Genomic DNA, 25,604 nt, shown 5'->3' with positions numbered 1-25,604 from the left:
AAAGCTTTGAACCAGCTTGCTGGCAAAGTACCCCCGGTTCAAAGCTTTGGTCCCACTCCATCTTTGACACCGTTGATGTAGTAAGGAGTAGATACGATAGCAGATACCAGGAGCAACTATAATATGGATATGGATTTAGAGCTTCACTTCCTATCTGTTCGATTGCCGGGTTCGTGCCTCGACTATTTCCGATGCAGACTGGGCTTGAGATCTCATTGATCGTCGCTCTACAATTGCTTACTCTCTCTTCTTTTTTTTTTCAGGTGACTCACCTATCTCTTGGCACAGTATGAAACAAACCGTAGCGTCCCAATCAAGTACAAAGGCAAAATACTGAGCCATTGCTTAAACTATTGAAATGAAACACATCAAAATCAGATTGAGACTAAGATGGGTACATAAAATTAACAATTTTTGCAATATCCATTTCATAATGTGAACAGGATCCACCAACCACAGCAAGTCGGCAAGTAATAAATATTGAAGTTAGCATAGCAACTACATGACATGAGGTATGAGAAAAAGTCAGCACGAACTATTTAGAGTGCGGATGATAACCATTCTGTTCCAAAAATAAATTTTTGTATTTCTATTCTCTTGATGAGTTTTTGAACAGAGATATGTGTTTGATAAGAATACAATTTTTCTTCCCAGAACAGAATTTTGTTTGATAACGACACAAAATTTCTTCCTCTTACGCTCTTTTCCATTCATTGACGGGCAATGGGAGGCGGTAGTCAGTAGGTTGGCGGGGGGTGGTGGCAACCGGCGGGGAGCAACAACCGACGGCTGGTGGCCGGCGGTCGATGGACAGCAGGAGGTGAGGGCAAGCGATAAAAAGAGTAATTATTTCTCTTTTTGTTCTAGGAATAGGAAAACAGAAAATTTTTACTTCTCATTTCTATTTCAAATCTATTTCCGGACTAAAAATTTGTTCCGAAAATAGACAAATGAAATTGCGTTACAAAACAAATTTCTATTCCAAACCTATTCCTTGGAATAGAAAAATAGAAAAACGGAAAAATATAATGATTATCATGCACATATGTACTATGTTATATTCCAACAAATAGTTTTTCTTCAAGAAAAGAATATGAACATCGGATAAATAGCTATTCAAACTTCCCAACATGCCACCATCAGCAAACTGAGTCTCTAAAATAAAACCTTGTGCTATTAAAAAGCCTTAAAAACAGAATTGAGAGCCAAGAGACTAACACAACAAATCATCTTCCTTTGTTTTTCACTTCTTCCTTCTTTTTCTTTTTTTGAAAGTGGTGAGCAAATATATATGAATATATTTTCCAAGTGCCTGTCGATACAAGTAAAAGTGGGTTACTATATAAACAGTACTCTAAAGTAAATCATTGCACAGTAATGTCTGCGTTAAATTTTGGTTCCCACTTTTACCACATCTCATTTTAAGAGGTGTTTAATGTCAATGTGAGTAACATTTGACAGATATATCATTTAAACTCACGATTTTACATTAAAGAAATAATAAATCAATTGTTGAAGAAAAGCAATGTCGCACTTTGGAGATAACAAGACCAAATTGAAGGAAAATGGACTGAAAGGTGATTGCTAGCGTCGCTTGTGAAATTAGTTATAAGAACTAAAGACTTTTAAGCACGTGTGAGTGGACAAATTGTGATCATGTAGGTCGTATTGGTGAAGTAGGTGATGCTCAGCTTGCCTTAAATCTATATATTTAAACCAAAAGTGAGTACATGGAAGTGTAATTAAGCCAACTCAAATCAAACACCGATAAGCTTGAGTTCGACTCAACCTGCATACTCGGTACTCGAAGCTTGACTCGTGGTTGATCAAGTATCAAATTTCCTACTCAAGCTCAACCCGAGTAGAAAATAGAGATACTCAAGTTCGACTCGACTCGACTCGATCACAATCTACATATAAATAAGACTCGATCTTTGATTGTATAAGCTCAAATATTATGTAACTTCTGGTAATATGTGTCTATTTTTCTAATTATCAAATATTTTTTAAAAGATAAAGAAAACTCGATAAGACTCGCGAGCCTATTGAGCTAGTATTGACAAGCTCGAGCACAACTTGGCAAAATACTTGAGTAGCTCAAACTTGAGCTCGAGTAACCCGATCAAATTCCTTCACACCATGATCAGGATCAGGCTTGTCATGATGCTAGCCAACGGCACCTGCTTGTTGCTCCTGGCGGCGTAGTACCCGGCTCTCTAGCGGCGGAACTCAAGCCAAGCTTGTTGAGCCTCGCGGGCCCCACCGCGTCCTTCTCTCCAATTGCCCCATCTCTCTCTTCTGCTTTGCTTGAAAAGCAGAAAAATAGTTTTAACTTCTTTTCCTTAATCAATCCTATTTTACTTTCTTGGATGCTTTTTATCCCATTTTCCATAGTGACAATGGTTTCAATTCAAATGTGGTACGACAAATTGTAATTTCATTTGCTAAGTTAGTGATAGAATCGAGTGAGACAAGAATTCAATTGTTCGAAATGCGTCAAAGAATTCCAATTTTTGATTACTTTAAAAAATTGATAAATATGATTGACCAACTTTTGAAGCAAAAGCGCACAAGGGCTAGTATGCTTTAATGTGCAAATAGGTAAAAAAAACTTGAAGTGAAATACCTTTCAAGTAGTCACGAATTGTCATATATAATTTGCAAAAAAAAGTAAGGTTTCAAATGCCATTTTCTGAAAGCCACGGCGAAGTTTTTCATTGGGGAGGCAATGAAGTCCATGCATTTGAAAAAGACCGAAAAATATTCTTTATTGACCTACTAAGAAGAAAGTCATGCATCTTGGATAAGTGTTTCTAGGGATGAATCGATGAAAGATTCCACTGCTAGAATTTGGATTGTGGTTCGTTCATTTGTACTTTGGTCTGTAGCGATTGTCTTCTTGAATTCAAATTGGATTCTTTCATGGAGCCTTATACATTTTGCTCTGACTTTACTCTGATATATTTTTAGTAATTTCTTATTTGCTAATTTTTTAAGGATTTATTTTATTTTTAAATGGTTAGCTTGTTTTTTCTTTTGTGTGAGACAAGAATTCAATTGTCAATATGTGTCAAACGATTTCACTTTTTTGGTCACTTTAAAGAAAAATGAAAAATACGAGTGACCAACTTTTGAAGCTAAAGCACGTGCGTAGGGCTCTTATGCTATATGCATATAAGGAAAAAAAAACAAAAACAAACTAAAAATGACATATCTTTGGAGTAGTCACGAATTGCTATTTATACTATGCAAATAAAGAAAAGAATAGAAAGACAAAATCTCATTGGGTGCTAATGCCGTTTCCTGGAGCCACAGCGAAGTATTTCATTGGGGAGCCAATGGAGTAGCTGAACCTTTTTTTAATGAAATGAGACATTTTATTTTCCATATAATAGAAAGAAAAGCAAAGGCTAAAGTTCTTTTCTATTTATCAGGATTCAATGTATGTTGATGCCGAAGCGTCGAGCTAAAATGTTGACGGACGGTGGGGACTATTGGAAAGAAGTAAAGACAAAAAGGCTGAGAGGACAGCGAGGGTTAAGCTAAGTTCTTGGCGGTGTCCCTTTATGCCATTTGATTGCCTACATCTCTTTGTCCATCCATTTCCATCCCTCTCTATTACAATTATTATTAACATGTCCTCAGAATTTATTGGCTCTTTCTACACTCGAGCCTATGCCGATTTTTGGGTTTTATTATGTGTTAACATACTATTAGCCAAGGTGTATCGACTTGTGGTGTCCCTAATCTTGTTGCTATGCTTCTAACTTTTTTGTTTATAATATAGCCTCATCATGCTCGCATGCATTGAATGGTCACAGCACGGCAGGCTTCTTGTCGTTTTTTCTTTGGCATCGCACATTGGATGCGATGTGGAATCGAAATAACTTATGATGAAACTGTGTTTGATTGACTCGTTTGGCTTATAGCTTCTTGGAGGTTTTTATTGAGGTTTGGATTGGATTGAGATATTTTACCTAATCCGCATTTCAACAATTTTCAAAGGCTTTTTTTTTCCGGAAACCAATCAATCAGTCGAGCCTCCAATCAAGACGGTATGAAATTATTGTCATAAAAATTTATCTTACGTTGAATCAGCAAATTATTTGACGATTCTATTAACAATAAATTCAACATTAAAAAAAAGATTTGTCCCCATCAAATATCTAATTGACAAAGAAAAGTTTCACGTGCAAATTCCCACTGCTTTCACTAGTGCAAAATAATATTATTAAAGGGATATGTGCACTAGAAATCCTAAACTTACCTGAAAAGTACAATTGAATCTTAAAACTTATAAAAAGTGCAATCAAGTCCTAAAACTTATCAAATTGGTCTAATCGAGTTATTCCATTAACTCCGTCTATTTAGACTAATGAAAAATGCTAACATGGCTTTTTTAAATATTTTTTTCTCCTGTGTGGTGATGACATGAATTCTAATTTTTCAACCAAAATATTAATTAAATAAAACAAAAAAAGGTATTAAAAAAAAAGGCCAAGGCAAGGCAAGGGCGACTAGCCCTTGCCGTCGCCACCACCGTCACCCCCATCGCTGGAAAGGGCTGTCAAGGGTTGGACGAGGGCCAGCGACCCTCATCGGGAGCCACCACAGCTGGGTGAGGGCCGGCGACTCGTGCTTAGATCTGGGTGGAGGGCTACAACGCTCACCAAGAGCCACCACAGCTGGGCGAGAATCGCCAAGCCCTCTCCTGTTATCAGCGAGGGTTGCCAGCCCCCGCCGACCCTTTTTGGCAACGGGGGCGGCAACGACAAGTTGTCAGCTACCCTTGCCTTGCCTTGGCCTTTTTTTTGTTTTTTATTTTTTATTTTTTATTTTAATTAATTAATATTTTGGTAAAAAAATTAGAATTTAGGCCATAATAATATCGTTTTAGCTTTATATTTCTATTCAGTAGTTAATTAGAAGGACTCGATTGTACTAATTTGATAAATTTTAGGACTTGATTATATTTTTTGTAAATTTTAGGATTCAATTATACTTTTATGACAAGTTTTAGGACTTCCAGTATATTTATCCCATTATTAGAAGACATAATAATATTCTTTGTTGACCCCGAAAAGGAAAGTCATGGCAACTCGTTATAAAGAATACATGGAGACCGTCAAATGGTGAACAAACTACCTCAAACAGAGTTCTAAATCTTCGGCAACTCATTGCTCGTAGTGAACGTCCTCTCTTCCTTGATTCTAATGGCTTCTTCTTCCTCTAAGCCCAGAAAGTGTTATGACATCTTCCTGAGTTTCAGAGGCCCGGATGTCCGAAATTATTTCCTCGGTCATCTCTACACAGCTCTAGACCAAGCAGGAATAAATACTTACAGGGATGATGAAGAACTGAGAAAGGGAGAGCAAATATCAACCGAGCTCCTGAAGGCGATTGAGGAGTCGCGTATTGCAATCGTCATTTTCTCCAAGCACTATGCCTCTTCGACGTGGTGTTTGGAAGAGCTGGCAAAAATCATGAAGTGTAAGGAGCAAAGAGACCTCATGGTCTATCCAGTGTTTTACAAAGTGGAACCCTGTGAAGTGAGAACACCCAGAGAAAGTTACTTAGAAGCTATGGCTGAGCATGAGGACAAGTTCGGGAAGGATTCCGAGAAAGTAAAGAGATGGAAGAAAGCTCTTTTTTATGCTGGTAGCTTGTCTGGGCGACATTTTACAGATGGGTACGTGAAAAACTATCTCTCTCTCCCTCTCTTCCCCACTCTCTCTCACAGCACAGAGCACACTTAAGCAGCACGCTAACTAGAGTACCATATGCGAGCCGTTCGTCTTCTCTGAGCCTCCGCTAATTCTTGACACACTGCCGCCCGAGTGCTCACATCCCCACGCCGCCCCAGCCATGTCACCTCAGCCCCTCTGTCTCTCCCTGTCAAGCGGCTTCAACAAATCTAGGCTCGCGACCCCAGATCTAGGGTGTCAAGCTCGGGTCAACGGTCGCTAGCCACAGCCGCACGGGATGGTGGCCTGAGGCTGGCAACGACGGCTGAGACGGGACAAAAACAGAGAAAGACAAACTCTCTTCTCTAAGCCAGAACCTAGCGGGCAGATCGACTCCACTCTCCCATCATCTATGGGCTCCTTGTTATTCAAAGCTCATATGACCCTTGAGAATCATGACGAAAATTCTTCCATCACCGAGCAGATAATACTTTCGTTTGTTGCCTATTACATGCTCTGGGACAGCTTTAAAGAATTCAATTTCAGTGGCTTTAGTAATAAAATTTACATGTGCCACTGCATTTTTATGTTTCTCTGGGTTTTGTTTGGTTCTGCAAGTTGTTGAATTCCCAGATCTGTTAGGAAATAGAGTATTGCTTTCATCATCCGGTTCCATTCATCGTGCTGGTAACAACCCCTGTAGCATATCTAGGACCATATCCTAAGCAGCTTAAAGCGTATTTTACCCACGGATGAAGTCTACTAAGCAGGTGTGAATCGCCTCTGTCAATCTTGGTCCTGTCTGCAAACCCTGCTTAGACAAATGGAAGTCCAGTTTCTGCAATGCTTGTGTCAGGTCTAGGTTAGTCATCCTTTTCCTTCCCAATGGAGATAAGGATTTAGAACAGAGAGTTCCTCTAAAGAAGTGTCTCTCGAGTCTACTAAAGTTTTCTTCTTTCTTAACGTCAATTCTCCGGGTAGTAGAGCTTTAGTCATGGCGAGAATACGTTCCTTAACTTCCCATTATTTAAGGAACTCTTCTCCGTTTGTTTTACAAAATTTTAACTCAATTTCTAGAATCATTATATATGAAGCAGGATCTTTTATGAACCATTCAAGTTGCTGAAAATCTTTTTCTGAAGTGTACCTAGCAACTCGGCATAGATTTTCGTACCCATCCCTTGAAAGACCATGATCATTGGAATCAATCAGAAGATATAAAAACTTTAACATTTTCAAATTTTTCATCTTCGTGGTTTTTATCATCAGATTCAATTTCAAAATCTTTAGGAATAGGATTATGATTCTCTGTAATATTTACCTTGTGATTTATTTTATCGTCATCTGGTACGGATTTTTCAAGATCTTCATTTTCAAGATCTTGTCCCCATAACTTTATTGGTGTCTCACTCTCTTCGTACTTTGGCTTTGAGTGTTTGACCTAATAGTCATATTTGCCCAAGGGTTCACCCAATAAACCAATAACCGTTTCTGAATCAGATTATGCTTTGCGAGTAGGTTTGTTTGCCAAACAAATCATCTTCTATTGATCCACGATTTTCACTTCAAGGATTTCTTCTTTAATTTTTTCGAACTTAATCAAAAGAAGCATTTGAATTTCAACTGTCTTTTCAACTGACCAGTTCATTCTTTTGGCAAGTATTTCACAGTATCCATACTCAGTCATTCAACGGATGATACCAAGGCTTTTTTCCTTTTCCTCTAACATTCTAAAGCCAACAAATATTTTCTTTCGTTCTAATAGAACCATAGCTTTCGCTCTCATTCTGCTTCTTTCTCTTAGGACACCTCTTCCTCGGATGCCCCTCTTGCTTGCATACCCAAAAAATTTTCTTTTAGCTGTGGGATTTATCTGCACAACGAGACAACTTACAAGAAAGAGAATCGGCTAAGACATTGTTATCTGAAGCAATATATTCTATGTCAAATTTGTCATAACTAAACATTCTTGTAATATGAGAAGCCTAGTTTGCGTAGCTTCTTTCAGATTCAGATTCATGAATCTTTTGACATATTCAGAATCAGTTCTCACCACAAACCTTTTTGGGGCTAGGAAGATGTAAACTGTTTTCTACACAATTTTTCAAAGCAAGTACTTCCTTTTCATGCATCAGATAATTGAGTTCATACCATTTAAACGTGTCGGACCAATATTTATAAAATCGTTCTGGTTTTCTTTATTGAGTTTTTTATAATGCTCTCCGGTATTCATTTGGTGCATCAATCTCCAAGATTAAGTCATCTGAATCAGAAGGTAATGATGAAGGCAGCAAATATGCTTTACCTTATCTTTTACCTTTCTAACTGCTCGAGTGTCTTCATCACCCCTAAACCGAGATGTATTACTTGGAGCATTCTTGGGTAGCCTGCTAAGATATTTTAAACTTCTTTAGCATATTTAGCAGGTCTATAGAATCTCTGGGCTTTCTATCTTCTAGTTTGTCAGGAAAGTTTATTATATCTCCAAATGTAGGTTTCTAATACTAGCTTTTTTTGTCTACTTCCACACCCAAGCAATTAACTTTTCCTTAATCCATTTTACCTTCTTTCAGATAGAATCATGACTTCTTTCTTAAAGACATTTGTCAGTTGTTCTAACTTCTAAGTGATTCATATGCATCTTTTCAGTTTTACTAGAGACTATTACATCGTGTATATATACACAGCACAAAACTTGCGAAGATACTTGAAGGCATCATCCATTTTGCACTTATAGAGAATGGCATCATTAACCATTTGAGGAAATTACCCAATCAGTCCTAAATTTATTATACGCATGCCAAATTAGTCCTAAGCCTTTTCAATTTTGCCAATTTATTCTTGAACCTTTGCGTGAAATTCAAATATAATCCTTTTGATCAAATTTTGATGACAATTGATTACGTGCCGGTCCAGTCATCTCTAGCTATCTAACATGGCATACCGCCACGCCAGCGATTTCATACAAATTTGCAGAAAGACTACAATGGAATTTCGCACAAAGGTGTAGGATTAAATTGGCAAAATTAAAAAGTTTAGGATTTAATTGATATGCATATAATAAATTTAGGAGTCATTGGACAATTTCTCCCTAACCATTCATACATTCCCTACGTAGCATTAAAGGCCGTTCATGGGATTGGCAAAAATCGGACTAAAAGCTTAGGACTACGTGGGTTTGTTGGGCTGACGATAGTCTGTAACAACTCCCGCTTTTCCCCATACCTGATCTACATGTTTAATAACCATAAAAATCGGGCTAGAGTGCGGACTAAAACCATCTCTAATGAAACCTTTAGAGAACAGATCAGGAATTTAATTCCTCTACCATCCCCACAGAGCATGTTATGTATTTTGCTCAAATGATTGTATTTGGATCTTTTAGCTCAAATCTGGCTTTTACACCATTAAGACTCCACTTTTTGTGGATCCTCACAAAAGTTATTTTTTCAGTTTTGGCAGAAACTTATTCCATTTCGTTCTTGACAGTTGGATACTCCGAATTTTTCCTTGTTCTAGGCAGAACAATTTTTAATACTAGAAGGTATCATTTGGAAACGAAGATTTTTTGCATCCTAATAACTTATGTTCCCATTATTTACATGCTGTGCTCGCGCCCTGAATGCTTGCTCAAAAGTCTAATTGTTTCACGGAGCAAAACTCATATTTCTATCTTAACCGAGGACTTCGAAGAGTTTTGATTGTCACGCCTGCTATAGTAATTGTGGTGTTGTCTTGCATAAAAGACCAGTTTTCCTTTTGTCCCCTTAAGAATGCATTACCTCATCTAATGTCAGGAAAGCAAAGATCCTTCTAACGGTAAACCTTCGTTCACCAATGAAGATAGGAACATTGATTGCTTCCTGAGTAATCATATTTGGTTCCCATCTGCCGTTCTTAATTGAATGGGCTCTGTTAATGGTGTCCACCATTCATCTGGCGAAGCATTGGGTCTTGCACAAATAGTACAAGCTCTAGTGTCTATTAATATGTCTATCGAGTATGGATAACACCCGGGAAACTTAAATGTCACAACCACGTAAGTGCTTAACCCAGCTTCCTTGGTACTAAATACCACATTTGTAGATACCATTTGGGAGGGTTCAATCATATCCCAAATTTCGTCTATGGCTGTAGACCATTGCCTTGCTATCGTTTCCAAAAGCTTGGACAACTTCAGGTATCTGACTTAGGATCTGGATTTTTTCTCCTTCGGAGTGCATTATCATTGGAACATTATCCTCTCTTGACTATGTATTCTCTTCTTCATAGACAGGCATGTTAATTTGTTTGTATCCTATGATCCTTCTTTCTAAAGTTCTTGAGTTTATATACCTCTGAGATGCAACTACTTCCCAATTGACTTCTTGTACAGTATCCCGTGGTACACTAAGAGGTTTTAAAATCCTTATTTTCCTAACAAATGGGATGTAGACAGTCCTCCTAACATAAAGTTATTCTTGCTCTCCTCTATTGGACCTGAGATGCACTAATCACTCTAGCTGCTCCAATAGGTTCCACCATGGTTGAACTCCTAGGCCATGTTAATTCTAGGGGATTAAATTTTTGCTTACGGAATTGTCCATAATCGTGTGAACCTCTTCAAACAATTCTGCTATCTAACTTACTTTCTCTAGGATTTGTGGTATTAACGAATCTGTAAATTATTTAGTGTGACACACCAAACATTTGACCTGCGGGTTTGTCCTATCCATGTTCAAAGAATTAATTCTCAATGTTAATGAATTCCCCAAACAAAGATCATTCCGAGCCATCAAATAATTTGGATGTGCTTGGAACCAGACTAGTCCATGTGCTAGATTGGCTAGTATTCCTGATATCGACTGATCTCTAAAATCTGCCCATCTTTGATCCAGTACAGCTGCAATCACAAGACTATAACAGGAAGATGAATAGTGGCACCAGTCCTATTTGGATTCACCCTATATGTATATAACTGTATGTACATCTCGTTCTGTCTTGTTTCTCTAATCTTTTGGAGATTTAGCATAGGTATATCTAAGGTTTGAAGTTCGGTACACAACACCATGCGCCATTGACTTTGATTGTGAGACATCTATGGCCTATTTAAAGTTAAATCTGAGTAATCAATAAACTGCCCTAACATCTATTTCCAGCAACCTCCACTCCAAAATCGATCCTGACTGATAATCTTATCGAAAAGTTTCTTCTAATACCTAAGATGTTGACTCTAAGGGCACTATATCACCGCATGCGTTCCTCATAGATAATTGTTCACTCCACTAATAAGAATCTTCCTCGTCTGTCTCATATTCTGGGAAAACTTCATAGATAGATTCAACCTCAACATATAAATTTTCAAATTCCTGCTCATCTATATGTTTATAAGCAGGTTCATCATGAAGACTGCATCTTCGATAAATACTCTTGGAAGATTCTCTTTTTGTTGATACTTTTATGGACAAGCATGAGCCTTGTGGGCTTTTAATCCCCAAAATCCAACAACAGTTTCATCAACTCACGGGTTTACTCTTCCACTTTTCCTTTTAAAGGCCTCAATTTTCTTTTTGTCCCTAGGATTAGTCTTTTTCTTTCAAAAGCTTGATGACGTTTCAGATATATAAGGCCTGTCTTTCCCCTAGTACACTTATTTCATATCAAATAAACTTTCTTCTTTTCTATCCTTTGGGAAAGTGTCTTGCACTTCCGGTTTCTCGATGAATGTTACAGCCACATCTACCCAGGACATTCATTCTGAGAGCAACAACTCTTGTTCAAGTGAAGAAACTCTTTTGTTGTTTCCTTCACTTGGAGTTCAGTACTCACTTTCCTTGTCGCATAGTTTTTTGCCTGGACTCGCCCACCTGGACCTTCTACTACCTTTTCTCCTCGAAGGAGCAAGTCGAGGCCCACTTTTCGGTCCTGCAATCGTGTACGCAGGATGTGCGCTCGCGCCCAAGTTTCAAGACGTCGGATTTGCACCCCCCTGCGCCTGCGCGCGAGGCATAGAGTTTGTGCTATGATAGTTGCCACTTCAAATGAGTGTAACTGTATATAAAGCACTCCATAGCCTTCTTTCTTTTCCAATGTGGGACTAGTGTTTTTCCACTTCCCACTTCCAACTCAAGGGTGTTCTTTGAGCATCAATTTTTCATTCATTCACCCATCAATTTATCCCATATTTCCAACAATTCACACGTATAGCCGTCAAAATAGCACATCTCACATGTCTGATTTCATTAGAGCATTTAACGGCTACTCTCTCTACTATCTCCGTAGAAAGCAAGAAACCATAGAATTCTCTTTTTAAGACATCTGTTACGATGGCTTATATTCCATCTACAACAAGCTCTTGTCTATTTTATCCCTTAAAATCTGTTTGAGATAATAAGAATTTCCAAAACTTCTGAGTGTTACGTACAAAAGTGGCTTCGCATGCTTGATACGCAATATTTGGACTATATCCTCCTGCATTTGTTATCATACGAATGATTGAGACTCATTCATCTATCCTAACAAACACATGTTTTTCACTTTCAAGGTTAAGAAAAGCACCAATAACTAACCATAGGCCTTAATGGATTCTCCATTGAACAAATAATGATTTTGTTTTATGTGGATAATCGGGCTTATATAAAGTCCTTTTCGCCGTTAAAACTCATCAAATATTCAATCCTTAATAGGTATTGGTAAGGATGAGCAATTCCAAGGTTTGACCTATAACCTACTCGCACAGGTTCCATTTGCAGATTTTGGGACCGGGGACCGAGCTTGTGGGTTTGGTCCTGTTGAGGGTCAACCCAGGAACGGAACGATTCTTTTTTCTTTTTTTTGGTTTCATTTTTTATCCCTTGAAAGGACATACTTACTCTTTGAAAGTACTTATCCATCAAGACACAATATTTACAATCATAATACCGAGCAACAAAATGGCGAGAAGCAAATCGCCATTACAAATTAAAAAAAATACTAAAGTAATAGGGAACTATCCAATTCATCCCTCAGTCAAGCAAAATGAAAGCTAAAGTAACAACAGAAATATCCACTTGCCAAAAGCAATAACCCATAGCAGATGAACACTTAAAAATATAAATATTAAAAAATTTAAAACACGTAACATAAAACATGAATTATAGAACTTCATTCCTAATTCATCCATAGAAAGGTACTCCAAATTTTAACCACTTGAACATAACCAAACAACAAACATTGGTTAATCACTCAACAATAGTTAAGTTCAGGATCGGTCCGGTTCAACACCCTAATCTTGGAACTAGACCGCACAGTGTCAGTTATGGGACCGAGGACTAGATCGTGTCTCGTGGGAATCGGACTGGACCAGATTGCACAGCGCCAGTTGAGTTCGATTCCCAGCTGATGCTCACCCCTAGGTATTGGATCTTCTTCAGCCAATCCTAAATTTGCTGAAGGTTGTTGGGCTAACTTACTAGTCTCATTATGCTCACCTTCACCTTTATTCTGTTCTTTTTACGGGATCCAAAATGGTGTTACCTTTTCTTGCTACATTTTTTGAACTTCAAGGACTTGATTTGAAGCTTGTCCCTCAGGCTTCTTTAAATTAGTCTCTGTTTCATTTACATCGAGCCTTACATTGACCAATAAAGACACCTCTCTTGCAATAGCATTTCTTCATCTTTTGTATCGACATAGTCATTTTCTTGAGCGAGAAATTTTGTCAAGAGAGTATTCACTTCATTATGTAAGCCATTATGCATAGGAGAAGATAAATGCGGTATCCTATCAACCTCTTTTATTCATTAGAAATGTTTACTTTATTTTTTTTTAAAAGTTGAAGCTGTAAAGAGCATAAAGGTAATAACGAGATAGATTTCTACAGGAAACAACAGTAGGCCATATTTTTCCAAATGGCCAAAGAACGTATCTTTGTTTGTCCACTTTCGAAAATGGGAATAAAATCGTACCAAAGGGTAAAGTACTTAATCTTTATTGGGATTTACCCATTGGTAATGTTAACTTAGACTTCACGGTTGTTAATTTTCATCACTAGAAAATACCACATTATTGGGCAGGCATTTGCACAATTGAAGGAAAATCAAGCCCATTTCAATGAACTTTGTAAAGAGATCAAGACAATACCGACCAACATTCAGGATATCCAATGATTAACTTGAATCATTAATAAATGCAAAATACATTAATACAAAGCATTAAGAATAACATGAAAATTGTAGTCTTAGAGCCATGCATACTAGTTGAACACATTTTGACATTCATCTCCAAATATATTGTGGACTAGTTTCTTACTCATCGATTCTCTTTGAACACTTATTCATTTCTTTGGATTTCTCTAAAAGCAGTTTCAACTAATTTTCCCTTGTCAGATATGAAGCGGTGCTTATAAAACATATCGTACAGGAGATCTCAACTCAACTAGATCGAACTCCATTAGATGTAGCCAAATATCCGATTGGGATAGATTCTCGAGTACAAGAGCTTAAAACAATCTTAAATCTACAGTCCAAGGATGATATTCTTATGGTAGGATTATGGGGACAAGGAGGTGTAGGGAAGACAACCCTTGCTAAAGCCATTTACAACACTGTGTTTAGAGAGTATCAAGGTTCTAGTTTCTTGGAACGTGTTAGAGAAAACTCCAAAAATTCCAATGATTTGGTTCTTTTGCAAGAAAAATTGCTATCGGAGGTATTACTTGTGAAGAAATTAACAATTTACAGCGTTGGTGGAGGAAGTCGGTTGATTCAAGATAGACTTTGTAATAAGAAAGCTCTCATTATCCTTGATGATGTCGACGATCAATGCCAGTTAAATGCCTTAGCCAGAAATTGTGAGTGGTTTGGTCAAGGAAGCAGGATAATTATTACAACAAGAAATAGGCATCTGCTAACTTCTCATGGGTTAGACTGTGATCATATGTATGAAGTAAAAGCTCTCGAAAATGGTGAAGCTCTTGAACTTTTTAGGAAGCATGCTTTTCTAGGAAATCGAAAAATAGAAATCAGAAGCAATCTTGTTGATAAGGTTTTACATTATGCCGGAGGCCTTCCTTTGGCACTTGAGGTGTTGGGTTCTTTCTTATGTGGTAGAAGAGAACATGAATGGAAAAGTACCCTGCGGAAACTTTCCAAAAGTCCTGACAAAAAAATCAGTGATGTGCTAAAGGTGAGTTATGATGGATTGGAGGACTATGTAAAGGAGATTTTTCTCGACATTGCATGTTTCTTCAAGGGGCAGAATACAAAGTACATTAAGAAAGTTCTTGATAGTTGTGACTTTGACACGACTATTGGGGTACAAATTCTCATTGAGCGCTCCTTGATTAGGAAAGAGTATAGGACCTTACAAATGCATGACTTAATACAATCAATGGGTATGGATATTGTTAAGGAAGAATGTCGAGATGATCCCGGCAAACGCAGTAGGTTATGGATTCACGATGATGTTCTTGATGTTCTATCAAGAAGTGTGGTAAGACTTGTTAGTGTATAAGAATTCATATTCTATTATTATCTTTGACTTTGTTTGCTATAGTTACAAAGTAACCTAAATATATTCGAATAAATATACAGGGAACATCTGCGATAAAAGCCATAGTTTTGAGGCTACCAAAGCCACAGAAGATGTATATTCATCCTCATGCTTTCACAAACATGAGAAAGTTGAGGTTGCTCATCCTACGTAATGTAGATAATTCTTTCCAAGGTCCCATCCATCTCCCTAATGAGTTAAGGTGGTTGGAATGGCCTCATTGTGCCTCGATTCCAGAATTTAGAGATGGTCTAAAGGAGTTAGTTGGATTTGATATGCGGAATAGCAAGATCGAAGTAGGGCTGGGACAATTTAAGGTGCGCATTTATTTGATCCGTTTTTTCATTACTTATAACTATAAGTATTAAATCTGATGATAATATTGTCCTTAGGAAAATAGCTACAATGATTTTATGCTTTATACACATATTGAAGCAACAAATGCAGGCTATCAATCTATTTGCACTTCGACTGCTTTTCTAATCAAGTCCATGTTTTTTTAATTTTCCCAATCAAGTTATTTTTCTTGCATAAATTGTATAATCAAGTCTCTCCGACATCAAATCCGGCCAAATTCAATCGACGTGACCATCGGAGGATGCTAGAGTGTGACATGGATTGAATATTGCCTACGTGAAACCCCCTATGGATGTTGAATGGTGGGAGATGCCATAAGCTGTTTGACTAACTTTCGCTTCAAGCTAATTCTAAGAGTGCCCATGCATGTGCGATACTTAACCCGTATCACACTACGGGATCGTTCAATGGCCACGTCAGCTAAATTTGGCTAGATTTGATACTAGAGAGACTTGATTAGACAATTTTTTGTAAATAGGACTCGATTAGAAAAGTATAAAGACTTTATTTAAAAAATTAAAGGGATGAAAAGTAAAAAAAATTCAGGCATATATGAAAATGGCCAAAATTGAGCTCAAACCATCATGACTTTGAGCTGAAAATTGAAACAAAAACTTCTTAGGATGTAATATATCATCTAAACGCTGAATGTGCTTAAGATATACCATGAAATGTTTTATTTGATTTGTAGGTTTTTGATATATAGTCGGTAATAGTCTAAATGTTTTTAAAGATCCTGCCCTTGAGAGAATTGCGAAGCCAGGTCTTTAAAACTCTTTGGATGGTAGGTAAATCTCCTTTACTTGTTAAGTTTCACGTAGTGTACTAGATAAAATGTTTGAATGTCATAATGAAATTAACGAATTCGAAGTGAATCAACAATTATATCAATGTGATGGAGCTTGCTCCATCTTATGTTAGAAAAATTAGAAAACTGCTATATTCTATTTAAGTACAAAAAAAAACCTATAGAAAAAAAAAGTCATCATTCTGTTTTAATTAGTTAAACTCAATTCTAAAGAAGTACCAGCAGCATTATGTAATGCAAATTTCTAGCATAACCGTGTGGGAAAAAAAATAATATTGTTTCATGCTAGTAATTTCTTAAAAGTGTTGTAAATTTCAAAATCGTTGGTAACTAAATTTTGATCGACAATTTATTTTGTGTGTCGCATGTTAGTAAGTAAGCTGGCAAATAAACGTTCATAGATTATTACAGCAGTTGATAATTTCAAAACACTAGAAAAAACATTCGTAGTGAGTCAAATAAAAATTGGTGATATACTAAAAAAATTGTAAATTTAACACATTGGTAACTCGAACAAATAAATATTTGTGCAGTATTGAAAAGAGGTTGGTAATTCCAAAAATCAAATAAACATTGGTAAAAGGACTCAAACAAGAGTAGGTAGTTTTACAAAAGATAGTAAATTTTACATTTCAGTAAGCTCAGAAAACAAATGTTGCTAATTCATTATAAAATTTGGTCATTTTGAAACAATAAAATAAATTATGGTAACTCACTCAAATAAAATTTAAGGTTCTTTTAATAAAACGTGGAATCAACGAGCGAGAACAAACAAACATTAATCATCAACGAGAAATCAAATGCAGAATATCAAACACGTGCACAAGTACTTACAGGGTGTATCGTGTCCGGCCAATTGAGCATACATCCTCAAATAGAAATTGAGTTTTCAAAAGATTAAGTTCCTAAGGTCTCATCGAATTTTGAAAAAATGCAAAATGAATATGATATGGGCATGCTTTTGCGTGTTGTTGCTACCACTAGAACTATAATATCTTACCTTTCGGTTGGCTCGGGACTCAATCTCCGGTCTTACCCCGCACCTATCCTACATATCACCATGCTTATTCAATTTTTGACGTTAAATATATCATGTTAGCAACTTGGTTTTTATGTTCATCCGACACATGAGTATTCTCTTAGGGCTACTCCAGAGATTATCCGGTCTGTGCGGGACAATAGATAACAACACTCAACCAAATTAATCGATTACTAATCTCAGACCTCCCAATTATATACACGAGAAATCTCCCAAACTTTGCCACTAACTTTTCACATGTAGGACAGCCCATCATATTTTAGTTAAATATGATGTATCCATAGAAAATGCCTATGTAAGTTCAACACATTGGTAACTTTTCACATGTTGGTAGCTCCACAAAGTAAGTTATATATGTAAGTATGTATGTGTAATTATATTCATATTCATATCATCCATACTACTATATAAAGTAAAAAGGACCTTCGATGGTATTTCATTTTTTTTCTTCCCTAAAATGTAGTCAATTACTTATTTTGCAAATGTTGTATCCATAGAGAAATGCCTAAGTTAGTAAGTTTATTTGATCTCTCACATGTTTCGATATCAAAATTTCAATTTTTTTCTGTCAACAACTTTTTTATTAGAATTTTGAAATATCTTTTGCTTTCCACGTACATTAATATGTTTCTTTGTATTGTGTATTTTATCAACAATTTATTGCTATTAAATATTTCTAAATTGGTGGTTTTGCTCAATTTTTCAAGGATCAATTTTGTGCATACACTTAATCAGGTGGCTAACAAGGATCACCTAGAGAGGGATGAATATGTAATTTAAACAATTCTTAATAAATTTAAAGCGGAATTCAAAATATCAAGAACAAAGTCTGATCTATTAAAGTGCAATGTTCAGATTTTTATCAATCTTTGAAAGCAATTGTGCAAGTGTGCAAATGTGTAATAGAAAGTAATAAATAGGAGGAGCTTTAAGGGATGAGAAAATCTGTACACAAGATGTATAGTGATTCGGCTTAGATTAAGCCTATGTCCACTTTCTCACGCTAACAGCCTACTGGCTGGATTCCACTAGATGATCAACAAGAGATTACAATTTTGATTGATAACACTCAGCATATGAATTTTGGCACTGGATGATCTCATTATCTCACTCAATCACTCTTTCAGTACTTCTCTCAAAATCACAAATTTTGGCACACAAAAGACAAGTATAGATGTTTAGAGGATGCTCAGACTTTGGAATTGTAGATTCTGAATTTTGTCTCTTGCTTCTACTCCTCGGCACCTTGGTCTCCTTTTATGGTCCCCCACTTCCTATCTAGCCGTTGGATAGTATTTAGAGGATCATCTTCCAATCTCCATGATGGACAGATTTGTATTAAGAAGGTAGAGTAGCCGTTGAGGGACAAAATCTGAGCCTCCGCTGAATCTAGTCGCCCATATAACCAAAGTCTCGGTATTCGTAATCGCTTGGAAAGTGACTTGTCTAGAGATTGATTTACTAATCAATTAAGATGTTTTGCATATTAAACCATTACAAAACAATCTTCAACATTGAGTCAATCATTACTTTCTAAATGTGAAATTCAAGCCAGATCGCTAGCTGTTATGTATGTTCTGAACTTGTGTCATGATTTGATCTTACATTCTGAACTTTGTTATGGAATTACGTTCTGAACTTATGTCAGGATGAGAACATAAGTTATTCTCTGATTCTGAAACTTCTTCATATAAAGTATGAAGTTCTTTAGTTGAGTCTAAAGCCTGAGCCTCTTTTTCTTGAAACAAATTCCACAATCTGAACTTGAACATGTTGAGATTGTCATATATTCTCTTCCAAAATAACTTCCTAAATCAAAATACTTCAAGACATTTGTTAGACTTATAAAACACATCGATACTTTTGTCAACTTCAAAATCTATTAAAAAGTCTTCTCAACAATCTCCCCCTTCTTTATGGGGACAAAACTTTCTATGTAGATATATAAATTTTGAGATAATTTTGATAAAAAAAAAAAAAGATCAAACATGTATTTGAGCAGATATTCGAGATATTCTATTTAATCATAGTGATTTGATATGAGATATTTATACTCTAAAGGTAAGGTACAAAATCTGCATTAGTAAAGATCTGAATCAAACAAAATCTAAGCCACAGTTTGTCTTCTTTTCTTTGTATCCTGCACAACAAAATTTTATCGTGCATATCAAGACACAATCACATCTGCATATTTCTCCCCGTTTTTGTCAGCACCAACAAATATTTAGACATAAAATCCCATAGAATTCATTACAAACCAAAAACAAGCCGTAATAACAATCCAAACCAATAAGTGATGACTAGAAGAGATTCCCGGCCTTCCACCGCCTCTGCGGTATCTACAGGCGGGTGGTTGCGAATCTCTACATGAGATTCCAGATGTTAGCTTAAATTCAGGTGATGAATTAGTTGGCAAAGGATTGACTATGGCTCATGTTCTCCCACGTACTTGACGTTACACAGTCTCTGAATTACAAGTATTGTTTCTGCACTTATACGTAGTGGAAGTGGCCACGCCACTAGTGTCTGCGGTGGAATTACGACTATTATTATTTTATTTTTTTTCCTTTCTTTTGGCCAAGTACAATGATTACTTACTAAATTCATATTTAAAAAGGGAGAGGGAGTGCTCTATGTACAACATAAGATCAAGTGAATTCTGATCACCTGTGGCTTGAATCATGATCTAGTGATTTTTATTAAAAAATCATAGCCAGATTTGGAATTGAATATTTATCTCGGTTTTGTTTTGTTCGTCCCGTATGTCAATAGAAGTTGGATTCATTGTTCTTGCAGGGCTTTGAAAAACTGAAATTCATTAACCTCAGCGAATGCCAGTTGCTGGTTTGTATGCCGGACCTCTCTTGTACTCCAATTCTCGAGAAATTGAATCTCTGTGGGTGCCAAAACTTGGAGCATGTCCACGAATCAGTTGCATATCATCGCAAGTTACAGTTATTGGATTTAAAGGGGTGCTCTAAATTGCGAAGATTCCCTGATATTCCTGATAAAAATGAAAGCTTACGTGAAATTATATTAAATGGGACTTCAATTGAGGAACTTCCTGCGTCCATTGAAAATTTTGTCTCTTTGAAGCATATGTATTTAGAAAACTGCAAGAAACTGGCAATCATTCCGTCTAGCATTTACAAGTTACAAAGTCTTAGTGCCTTGTGGCTTGGTGGCTGCTCAAAACTAATCAAGTTTCCAAAGGACGAGGAGGATCCGGGTGATCCCCATACGAAGACAGGATTTCCAAAGTTGCACAATTTATCCCTTAATGGATGCAATCTATCAGAAGTAGAGTTTTTGGAGAATCTTTCCAATTTTCCCCGCTTACAATATTTAGAATTGCATGGAAACAATTTTACTAACATTCCTACATGCGAGCGACTATGTTACTTGTACCATTTGGATGTTTCTTATTGCCAACAACTACAAGAGATCCCCAAGATTCCAGGGAAATTGATATATCTAGGCGCAATTAATTGCGAATCTCTAAGTAGAATTCCCTCCAACATACGTGATGTTAAGGTCGTTCACTTAACTTCATGTCATGAACTGGTCCGTAATGGGTTCTCCGTGAATGATTTGTTCAAGCTTGAGGTTAGACTCTCTCTCTCTCTCTCTCTCTCTCTCTCTCTCTCTCTCTCTCTCTCTCTCTCTCTCTCTCTCTCTCTCTCTCTCTCTCTCTCTCTCTCTCTCTCTCTCTCTTAATATCTCTCTCTCTCTCTCTCTCTCTCTCTCTCTCTCTCTCTCTCTCTCTCTCTCTCTCTCTCTCTGTCATGTTTCTACTAATTAAGTACAAAATTATCTTTGTAATATTGTTGGTACCTGTATCTAAACTCTAGGACTACCCATTTAACTCACTGAAACTCCTCTTTTTAGGTGCCCATTTCGAAAAACTATCTAACAATAATCTACATCTATGACAGAGTTTTCATTGCAAAGCATTTCGGCAAGTTGTTCTACCTGGAGGAGAGATGCCAAAGTGGTTGCTCCCTAATAAAGAGGGTTATATATCTTTCATGGCTTCAAAGGACTTATATAAAAAGTTCCTAGGAGTAGCTTTCTGTGTTGTATTCCGAGCAGAAAAAAATAGGCATTTCTCTTTTTGGGTTGAAGCACTCGCTAATGGCAAACGAGGTGAGGTTCACAATCAGGTTTTTACGTCGTCTAATTTGGATCATGTGTGGCTTGATTATTACAAAGTAAAGCGTTTGTGGAGCGTAGACGATTTTGGTCCAAATGACTTGAGTCATTTTCAAGTTAGCATTAGATTAAGAAGATGTCCAGATGGCGGAGTAATTGTGAAAAAGTGTGGATTCCGACTAATATGCAAGCCACTAGACAATGATTTGGAGGTTTTGCTTCAAGATGATCAATTGCTTGATCCAGCTTTACTTTACGAAGTTGGGTATGAAGATAGTCAAACAAGCTTAGAGGAAGAACGTCCAATAAGTGAAACAGAAGATTTACAAGATAGTCAAACGAGTACCGAGGAAGATGGTTCAAGCGATTTAGTCGACAAAGGATTGAACATTGCTGACTTCTCAATTGAGGTATCTCTCTCTCTATCTCTCTCTCTCTCTCTCTCGCACTCTCTCTCTATAATGCAAAAGCTGAAAATTCTAGACACTCAAACTCTCTGATATAAAGTGATTCTATAAATATATAAAGCTAAATAAAATCTCACAATGACACAATGTTCTCTAATTCCTATATATAAAAAATAAATGTTTAAAATCTGTTTGTATAGAAAATCTGAAAAACACTAGACACATGTAAAGTGACTCTATACATATATAAAGCCAAACAAAATCTAACAATGAAGCAACGATAGAGGCCCAATGTTCATAATTCCTATATTGAAAAATAAATGTTCTTAGAAAATCTAACAAACAGTGGACCCGAGTTCTTAACAACCAACACCATTAATAGGATGAGATCAACTCTATGGATCAAGATAAAACTGCACAACGCCAATAATTTAATAATTCAACATGAGAATTTTTTCACGCTTAGGTGTGTTCTGTTTGTGGATTTGGATTAATTTTTTTTTTTTGCAAAGAATTAGTACGCTATAATATTAAGCCAGTATTATTTGTTTATGTCTTTAGGGTGAGCATATCTCTAATCATTGTTGTGGCCAAAGTCTCGTGATTGTAGCAATGAAAGGGCAAATTGAAATAACAGCTACATGATTATATTGTAGAGTAATGATAATTGTATTAAAGAAAGTGATAGTAGACCATTAAATAATCCGTTATATTAAACACTTAAATAAAAACATAAAAAATTACTTAATATACACATTTTGTGATTTAATTTTAATAAGTTCAACATCATTCTATAGTATAACGGACTAAGCAAATAATTCACCCCTGGATTTCCATAATCTCACTTTGATATAAAAAGAAAAAGAAGACAAGCAGCATCAATCAATCAGATCGAAGTCACCAAAACAATAATCAAAATAAAGGGGCGAAATAGAGGTAGAAAGCGACAAAACGAAAAGGCATAAAAGCCCAAGAGCCTCTCTTTTGAGAATCAGATCTTGTTGGATTTTCATGAACTTTTAACATCGAATAATTGCTGACCCTAATCGACATTCCTATTTTTGAGCATCACAACTTAGTTTCATCTACTAAGCTCGAAGAAGAAAAGGTGCACGAGTTGCTATTACGATAGGGAACCATCGCGCAACCCTGCCAGGTGCATGTTTCAACCGGCACATGTGGATTACTTGGGACAATTTGATTTAATTTACTTAATTGAGAGTATCATATTTAAGATTTTCCTTTTACGTAAAGTTAGAGCAGAAGTTTTTCCCTTTCGATTTTCCCTTGATATAAGTGCAAGTAGGAGTTTTTGCTTTTATTTATCTTAATAATGTTAAGTCTGCTGCAAGTAAGTTGGAATTCAATTAGAACAGTTTGTACTGAAAAATCAGCAATGTCTGAAGTGAACACATAACAATGAACATTAGACTGCCGGGTCTGACTAGGATGATTAATTTCTTGGATATGCTGTTCTATTTTCCATCGTTTTCACTTCCTATATAGTACACTCGTACAGTATGAGCTACATTGTAGGGAGATGTCAATCTAATATTAGTGGTGGCCACAACACTTGCTAGGGAATGATTTTTATTGCGTGAGTAATGTATATAACGCAAGCAAGGATCAATATGTCTAATTATTATAGAACCTCTAGCTTTGGTTGAATTACTAGGAATATGCTCAAAATCAAATTCTTCTTCTTGAACTAATTACAAACTTGTGTACTTCTAACATTTTACCCATATAACAGAAGCATCGCTATTCCAATATCGATTCTCATCACCGAAATGTTCACCCTGGAGGAGAGATGCCAAAGGACTTCGTCCTTGTTGAAGACTGTACCATTTCATTCATGGCTTCACAGGAATTGTACGATAAGTTCATAGGATTGTCTCTCTGTGTTGTTTTCAGTGTAGAAGATGGAGAAAAGGAAATATCTTTTGACATCGTGCCACAACTTCACGGCCAAAGGCGGAATGGGCTATCAGGAACTCTCGGTTCATTTGATTCGGATCACACATGGTTTCAAATTCTCGAACCAAATGTGCTGTGGGGATTGTTGGAGGGAGTAGTTGATTTCGGTCAATTCGAGGAGCGTTATTTACGCTTTAGTCTTACAGTTACAGTATCGGGTGGAACCATGAAAAATTTGGGATATATGCTAAGATGCAGGCAACTAGAGGATGATTTGAAGGTTGTACTTCAAGAAAATCAGTTAGTGGATCTAGCTTCACTACGTGAGGAATCTGATGAACAGCCGTACAAAGAGAAACTGGAAGCAACTGATGAATCAACATACGAAGAGAAATTGGGATGGAACAATAGTGCATTAATATATGCAGAGGAACTGGAAGCAAGTGACAGTGAAACAGATTAAATGGGAAGAGGCGACTGCAGTACGTGTAGGCTTGCAGCTCTTAAGGAAGCAAATCATTAAGCCAGTGAAACAAACTCAAGGTGGCACATGTTTCCTGGTACCTCGGGACATCTGTGTTGTCGTCGGAGGAACAGATTGCGTTCAATTAAGTCTCTCATGTAAGATAGAGTGTGACTTGGCACACAACATTCATAGTAAGTTCTTGTTTTTCATATTTCCTTGTTAATTGGATCACGATCTCATTATACATGTCATATCCTGCACAACATGCTTAGCTGCGTATCGTTTCCTGATTTCAGTGGCATTAGCGTATCCTTGATATAGTCTTGAGAAGTGATCACTTTTAACTGAACTGCACATCATTTTATCCCAATTGCACCTGCTGGCTACCGGGAACAATGTTCCGAGCGTGGTAATTTTCTAATATGGCTGGTAGATATTAGATCCAGTTGATAAAATTATATTACTGGCGGCCAATTGATCCGGTATGCTCATGGTAATTTACCAACAATCCTAGCAACTTGCGAATGTACAATGCAATAATTAATTATGAACTTTTTCATATATTTATCACTCAAAACAAAAACTTGATGGTGGACGTTGTAGTTTCCCAATGAAATTAATAACTTACCCACACCACACAGTTCCTTTTTTTAAGGGAGCAAGTGGTCATTTAAGTAAGAACGTACCAACTTCAAGTGGAATATCAATTATCTACTTGCTATGTAGAAAGTTACCACTCAAAGCATAAACTTAGTTGTGAAATTAGCAACTTACCAACATAGCCCGCTTACAAACTAGTTTTTTTTTTTTGATAAAGACCGCTTACAAACTAGTTAGTTTTTACTAAAGTAAGGAATTTGCCATTACAGATAAAATCGAAGTTAGTAAACTATCGTAGGATTAACTTGTCAACGTAGACCCACTTTTACCGTAGTATGTTACCAACAATTCGAGGAATTTACGAAAGCCAAATTCAATAAATAGTTATCAAGCTGTTCAGAAATTTGCTATTAGAAATAAAATCTTACAATTCAAGTTAGCATCGTTACAGAGAAATCAATGACTGGTCAGACCAAGGTAGGCTGCCTCGATGGTGGTTTTGGTGAGAGCATACAGAGGACAGCACGGGGCACACTACAAGTACTGCCCTCCGCTGTAAGCCAATCATGTCACAGAAAATATACAATTTGGTCACATTGAATCACGTATAGAAGCTTTCACATGTTAAGTTAAAGGATTCCTGCCCAAAAGTTTAAATTATTAG

The 25,604-nt window shown here is 36.7% G+C and overlaps 1 protein-coding gene across 1 annotated transcript; it reads left to right on the top strand.

Moving 5' to 3' along the window:
• Positions 1-5,170: 5,170 nt before the first annotated feature.
• Positions 5,171-24,337, top strand: LOC115694572 (TMV resistance protein N-like). Its single transcript, XM_030621669.2, has 6 exons — positions 5,171-5,689; positions 14,030-15,134; positions 15,236-15,511; positions 20,195-21,004; positions 21,334-21,960; positions 23,711-24,337. Exons 1-6 carry the CDS (start codon positions 5,214-5,216, stop codon positions 24,335-24,337), a joined length of 3,921 nt encoding a protein of 1,306 aa, XP_030477529.2. The 5' UTR covers positions 5,171-5,213.
• Positions 24,338-25,604: the final 1,267 nt, after the last annotated feature.

Source organism: Syzygium oleosum, unplaced genomic scaffold (assembly GCF_021117445.2).
Source record: "Syzygium oleosum isolate NSW1041296 unplaced genomic scaffold, Sole_v2.1 Sole_v2.01, whole genome shotgun sequence".
NCBI classification, from domain to species: Eukaryota; Viridiplantae; Streptophyta; class Magnoliopsida; order Myrtales; family Myrtaceae; genus Syzygium; species Syzygium oleosum.
This window is presented reverse-complemented; position numbering and strand designations above follow the sequence as displayed.

Coding starts and splice junctions, on each gene's coding strand:
- LOC115694572 (XM_030621669.2), top strand. CDS start 5,214: ATGGCTTCTTCTTCCTCTAAGCCCAGAAAGTGTTATGACATCTTCCTG. Junction 15,135..15,235: donor ATGTTCTATCAAGAAGTGTG/GTAAGACTTGTT, acceptor ATAAATATACAG/GGAACATCTGCGATAAAAGC. Junction 21,005..21,333: donor ATGATTTGTTCAAGCTTGAG/GTTAGACTCTCT, acceptor CATCTATGACAG/AGTTTTCATTGCAAAGCATT.